This window comes from Calidris pugnax, unplaced genomic scaffold (assembly GCF_001431845.1).
Source record: "Calidris pugnax isolate Ruff unplaced genomic scaffold, ASM143184v1 scaffold162, whole genome shotgun sequence".
NCBI lineage: Eukaryota > Metazoa > Chordata > Aves > Charadriiformes > Scolopacidae > Calidris > Calidris pugnax.
The window spans coordinates 1,297,151-1,303,253 of record NW_015090900.1 but is presented as its reverse complement, the minus strand read 5'-3'; the positions used below and the strand labels follow the sequence as shown (position 1 = coordinate 1,303,253).

The 6,103-nt window shown below is 49.0% G+C and overlaps 1 protein-coding gene across 1 annotated transcript in view; it reads right to left on the bottom strand.

Moving 5' to 3' along the window:
• Nucleotides 1-2,157: 2,157 nt before the first annotated feature.
• Nucleotides 2,158-6,103, bottom strand: part of ARID1A (AT-rich interaction domain 1A) — a 42,084-nt gene continuing 38,138 nt past the window's right edge. The window contains exons 18-19 of the mRNA XM_014948673.1: nt 5,954-6,084; nt 2,158-5,166 (exon numbers count right to left, since the gene is read on the bottom strand). Coding sequence (XP_014804159.1) covers nt 3,436-5,166; nt 5,954-6,084 — 1,862 coding nt within the window. The 3' untranslated portion in view covers nt 2,158-3,435. The remainder of the gene's footprint in view (nt 5,167-5,953; nt 6,085-6,103) is intronic.

Here is a 6,103-nt window from a genome sequence, read left to right as displayed (position 1 = left end):
GGGAAGGAGGAGGAGAGAGAGAGAAGGGTCGGGCGGCGCCATCTTTGTTAAGGGCGGGCGGAGGCGGCGGTGGCAGAGCGGCCCGTAGGCCTCGCTCGCCACAGCCCCCGGCCACTGGCCCGTGCCGCCGGACAGCCACCGGGGCAAACAGGGCCGGAGGGGATGGGTAGGTGCAGGCGGGGCCCTGCTCCACCCGAGGCGTCACCCCCAACACCTGCCTCAAAGGGAGCCGCCACACAGGCAGGGCCCCGCCACAGCTCGTGCCAAAGCACATTAAGCAACACGGCGCAACAATAGCCGGGTAATAAGCACGTTATGATGTTAATTACTTACTCTGACAAGAGGGGAGGGGGCAGGTTTCCCTCAAGATCTCGTCCACACGATGACAGAGGTGTTGGGGTTATCTGGGCCCTGGGGGAGCACCCTCAGGGCTTGCTCCTGCTGCTGGCAGGGCCCCAGCACCAACTCTTTGGGCTTAAAACCAACAGGTATGAGTCAAGTCAAAGCATCAAGGAGGGGGAACAGTTTGACACTGAAAGAAGGGAGGTTTAGATGAGATACTGTGAAGAAATCCTTGCTGTGAGGGTGGTGAGAGCCTGGCCCAGGTTGCCCAGAGAAGCTGTGGCTGCCCCATCCCTGGAGGGGTTCAAGGGCAGGTTGGAGGGGGCTTGGAGCAACCTGGTCTGGTGGGAGGTGTCCCTGCCCAGGGCAGGGGGGTTGGAACTGGATGATCTTTAAGGTCCCTTCCCACCCAAACCATTCTGCGACTCCATAATTTGCATTCTGGGCAGCTGAGTTGGAGTTTGAGGTCAGGTGTTGCTCTCAAAATAGTCCCGTACTACAAACTGTGAACGCTGCTCGTTCTCATTTTACTCATTTCTCATCTCTGTTCTTTTTCTTTTAACCATTTTAGAAGTGCAAGTGTATGTGTCTGTGTGCAAACAACCTCTGGGGGAGTGGAATTACTCCCCTCAGATCGACTGGTTGTATAAATACCGGTGCAATGGGTAGTTGGTGCCACTTGTGACTATTCTTTCCATCCCAAACGTAGCATTTGCTTATGATTAAATTCACCGTTAACATGAACACAGAGGCTGTACAAAACCTGCTCACGTCACCTTCTTCAACCTTGCTGCTGAGGTCCTTGCTGTTTAGAAAAAGAAGTCAAATTTTTACATTAATCAGCTCAAACGAACGCTCCTAGAATACAGAACTAAATTATCAGAGAAGCTGGTTTTAAATGAACAACATTGTCACAGAACGGTGAAGTCCAGCAGAATTCTTATCTCACACCTCGGTTTCCATTCAGTATTTTTTAAAGCCAAGGAAGCCCAGCACCATTCCTGTCTCTTAAGAAATCCATTTTAAGGACTTTCCTTCTGCCAGGCAAAGAGCTCCCACAATTATTGCTGATAAACAGACTTTTTTCAGAAAAGAGTCAGTTTGATTCCGGTACAATTACTTCCAGGAATCTGAAGTTTAAGAAATACAGCTAAGGGAGGGCTCTGGCAACCGAGAGCCTTCCAGGAGAGGACTAGGGGGGGGAGAAAATAAGCTGATTTCTTCAACAAATACTACATTTGCCTTTTAAAAAGCTTCTCCTTCCACTAGCTCCTTTGCTTAAACGAGCCCAGTGCAGTTCTAGCTGGCCTGCTTCTGTTGGTAAGCGAGAATAAAGCTTGAGGCTAAATAAAATCCCTATTTACTAACCTCCAAAAACACAGATTTTCCTAGGAAGAGCCTGAACTCTGCCCGTTTGCTGAAGGGCAGCAGCGCTCTGTCCGCTGGAAAACCCCGTCCTCCGAAGGAAGTCAAAGAGTCCGTACGGCGGTTCCAAGAAAATGTGAAAAATGTGAGGGGAAGGAAAATTTTCCATTTTAACAGGGCTGAGAGGGAACTGCCTCCCCTTCCCAGCAACCGCCTTCCTCACCCTGCCAACCACCAGAGCTGCACCTCACGCTGCAAAATCCGTTCCTACCCGAGCCTAAGCCAAAAACTCCATCGCTGAAATGAGCCAAAACGAGAGAAAACAAAGCCAGAGACACAGGATTAGGGTCTCCCCTACAACGTCACCTCTACAAGGCCTGGCAGCACCAAAGTGACCTCTCCACCCTGCTAATATTTAATAAAAAAAAAAAAAAAACCCTTACAAACATCTTACCAAGATTTAATGTACATTTATTCTTAACACGTGGAACATATAGTATAAAGATTTCATACTGAATAAATGATATTCATTAAGCCAAAAAAGGAAAAAAGGGAGGAATTTACATCAAGTTTTTAGCTACATCGTCTGAAATACAAATATGCAGAATTCATCACTGAAAAATCTCAATTGTGTTTCTTCATCAGGAACTTCAACTGAACCTAGAACTTTTTCACACCTCGATTAGAAAGAAAACAAAAACAGGAAAAAAATAAACTATAAGTTGATTGGCTGCTGAGACAGCAATGACTTTATACACAGAGACCTGTACAGCATCCTCCAGGGAGGGATGTCTGGCAAGAGATTAAATAATTGTGTCTCGCTTTTGCAGGTCATCAACTCGTTAACTCGTCATACTATAAAGGGGTGGGGAGAAGGGGGACAAAACTGCAAGGGATCTTAGGGTATGTGCAATGTACAACGTCATATATATATACACACGTGGCAGCGGTTCAGGCTGCAGCTAAAGGTTAAAACCAGTTCTAAGAGGTGATCTCAGGGTTATTCATACAATCAAGGAGGAAGAGAGAAAGAGGTCAGGGTGTTGTAGGTTCACACATGATACTTTGGGGGAAAAGCCTTTTTTTTTTTTTTTCTCCTCAACATTAACTAAAAACATTTTTAAAAACTACAGCTTGCTGCTGATCCAGCGTTTTTTTTCTTTTTCTTTTTTTTCTTTTTTCCATGTGAGACATTATTACAGTATGTTTACAGTTTAAGGTGTACAGTACATGAAGTTCTACACGCTACTGCACAGGCCTCCCTCGGACAAGGGCTGTTCACAACCGGTAACTTCTTGGTTCCTGCAAGATTGTGAATGTACAACGATAAAACCACACGAGAGTTTCAGCAGTCACTTTTTTTTTTTGTCCTTCAGAGTTTTTACCATTTTAAAAACAGTTAGGAAAGTGGTGCCTGTCAATGTGATAACGCGGCAAGTCGTTTTCCCCAAACTCACTGTAAACGACAGTAACTTTGGTTAAAATAAAAAAAAAAAAAGTCTTCTATGTAGACAGAACTTTGTCTCCTTTAATAAGGGATTCAGGACAAATTTGAAGGGCAAGGGAAGGGGAGAGGGAACGGGGACATCTTTCCCCGAGGGAGAAGCAGGACAGCGCAGGGCAGACAGTGGATTCTGAGGTGGTTTTGCATAAATAAAGGGCAACAGTCAGTTTTCTAAAGTTCTCCACTCACGCACACGCACACGGGGTCTCGGGATCCCACAGCTGTCATGACTGGCCAATTAAAAACAGTACATCACAAATAACTTGTGAAACCAAAGAGTTCATCAAAGGCGACACGGAGATGTCCAACAGCCGCGATTCGTATAACGTGAACTCCGAGTGGTTCTCGTCCACCTTGGCCAGGGCCAGCAGCGCCCGAGCGGCTCGGCGCATCATGTCCACGCTGGTCGACTCGAAGGGAGGGTTCTGCATGTGCATCAAACCAGCCTGGCTCTGCTGGAACTGCGTGGCTGCCAGGCTGTCCTCCAAAAAGCCCAACAAGTTGCCAATGCTGCCCTTCTGCACAGCGATGGCTCTCGCTGCCAGGCTGTCCCCCTGTGCCAAGTTGGCCAGTAGTACCACAGCCATCTCTCGACACACCGGGTTCTTTCTGTCACTAAGGAACCGCACCATGGTGCTGTACAGCTTCTCCAAGCGACTGAAAGGAGGAGTTGCAAGAATCAAATCCACATTGTTGTCCTGGATGCTGAGTTTGCTGAGTGTTTCCAAAACCAGTCTCTGAGGGGAGAGGACCGCGTTGGGCCCCAGTGTCGGAAAGGGATCCTGGGCCTCTGCTGAAGGACACACTGCCCAGTGGAGGAGTCCATCCAGGATAGGCAAACAGATGCTTTCCGGGTAAGGGGAGAGGTCCAGCTGGCCAGAAATGTTGGCCAACGTGACCAGTGTATTTTCACGCAGCATCTCCAAGCAGTCCCACCACCACTCCACCTTGTTGCAGCTCACCCCTTGGTCCTGCTCCTCCTCTTTCTCGTAGGTCAGGGGCGCCTGTTTGCGTTCTGGATGCTTGTGGTGTAAGAGAATCAGTTTCCCTAAAATCAGCAGCAGCCCGGGATGTTTAGACATTTCAAAGTCGTTGCCCGGCACGAACGATAAACTCCTGATGATGTTGGAGACGCAGATGCAGCGCTTCGCCAGCGAGTCCTGCCAGTCCAGGAGGGTGCAGAGGGGCGTCTCGTCTTTACTGTGAGGTTCGTCCTCTAGAATTTTTATATTTCTGTGGCTCTGAGCTGGACTGATGCCAAAGGGAAACTTGCTGCTCTCTTTCGCCGTTTCCGAAGCTTTGACTTCTTCCTCCTCCCCTGCCAAAGAACCCGGACGCGCCGAAAGCATGTCATCCATGGTGGCAGTTATCCTTTTCTCCGAGGAACTGTCGGATGGAGGGGTCTCTCCTTCCCTGGTGCTGGGATTGCTCTCAGCTGCGGAACGTTTCCTCAAGACGGAGTTGCAGGAAGCTCGTTTATGAGTCAAAGGGAGCTCCGTCTTGCTCTCAAAGTGGGTCTGGATGTGCTCCGTGGTGTCTCCGCCGCCGATCCGCCAGTGCAGCAGCCCGCTCTCAAACTCCTGCACTCGCCCCAACTTGTCAGAATAATCTACCACAAACGGGTCGTTTTTCTGCACGACCTTGACCGGAAGCTTGTCAAATTTACTAACTAGTTTTTCCTCGCTGCTCTCTAGAGGTGCTTTGTCCTTGCTGGAAAACGCAGCCTCCTCCTCTTCTTCGTCGTCTTCTTCTTCCTCCTCACAGTTCAGGCTCCGTGGTTCATCATCCTCCTCCCCCCCTTCTTCGTGAGAGGAAGCTGAAGATTTGCAGAACCTTTCGGGATCTAATAGTGTTCTTTGCCCTGGGTCTCCCACCTCGTATTCCTTCAGGATTCCAAAGATCTCGATCAGGCAGCGCCGGAAATACTCCACCAAGAGTTCCAGCAAGCCTGGCAGCTACGAGGGAGGAGAAAAACAGGAGGGGGGAAGGAAGGAAGGGAACAGTGATCAGAAAACAACTTAGGCCAACACGAGCAACTGGGAAAGCAGGGCGTAAAAGGGCTAAGAATTTAAGCAGGGCTGTGAATTAATGGGTTCTTTTCATGCTGGCAATAAATTGTTTAGAAAAGGGAGCTTTCCGTCCTCTGAGAAAACGAACAAAGGCAAAAAAGCAGATACTGACTGTCCCTAGACACACACTCACCTGTGCAAACATGCATGGGCTCTTGGTTTTCTCTCCCCTCTGGTTAATACACAGGGAGGCGAAGGGCAAAACAGCTTTCAGGGTATTGCCCATTAGTTTTGACAACAGCCACAGAGGAACAGGGCAACTAAGGGACTGACATCCCGGCCTCACTGTGCCCCATTCACAGGCAAAGACAGAGCCAGAGGTGAATGAACACCATCAACACCCAAAAACAGAAGCAGCCTCCAGTCTTCCATAGCTCTCTCACTGCAAAGTCCACCATTATTCCCCTTTTCTGCTACAGAGGCAATACATCTCACCAGAGAGGAGAGAACACACACTTGCACACCAATTAACACATCAATTAACAGGCCAGGGAGTCACCAGCGCACAGAGACCCAGACTCTCTGCAGACCTGGCGTGTTCTGCAGGTACAGGGACATTTGGGAGTCCAGCCCTACAAGGGCAGGAGCTGCCTGTTCCTGTCTTGCTGACAGAAAATCCTACACAATTAGCACTTCAAAGACCTCCTGCATCAGAGAGAGCATCTGCACCCACCTGGCTGAGGTTGAAGGTCATGATGCTGTTGTCATCGTAGAGCAGGATGTTTATGGTATCTAAGGCCCACGTACTTTCAGCCAGCAGCCCGGACTTCAGAGACATCATCACTCTCCAGGCTTCAGGAGTTCCTGTAACATAAACACACGA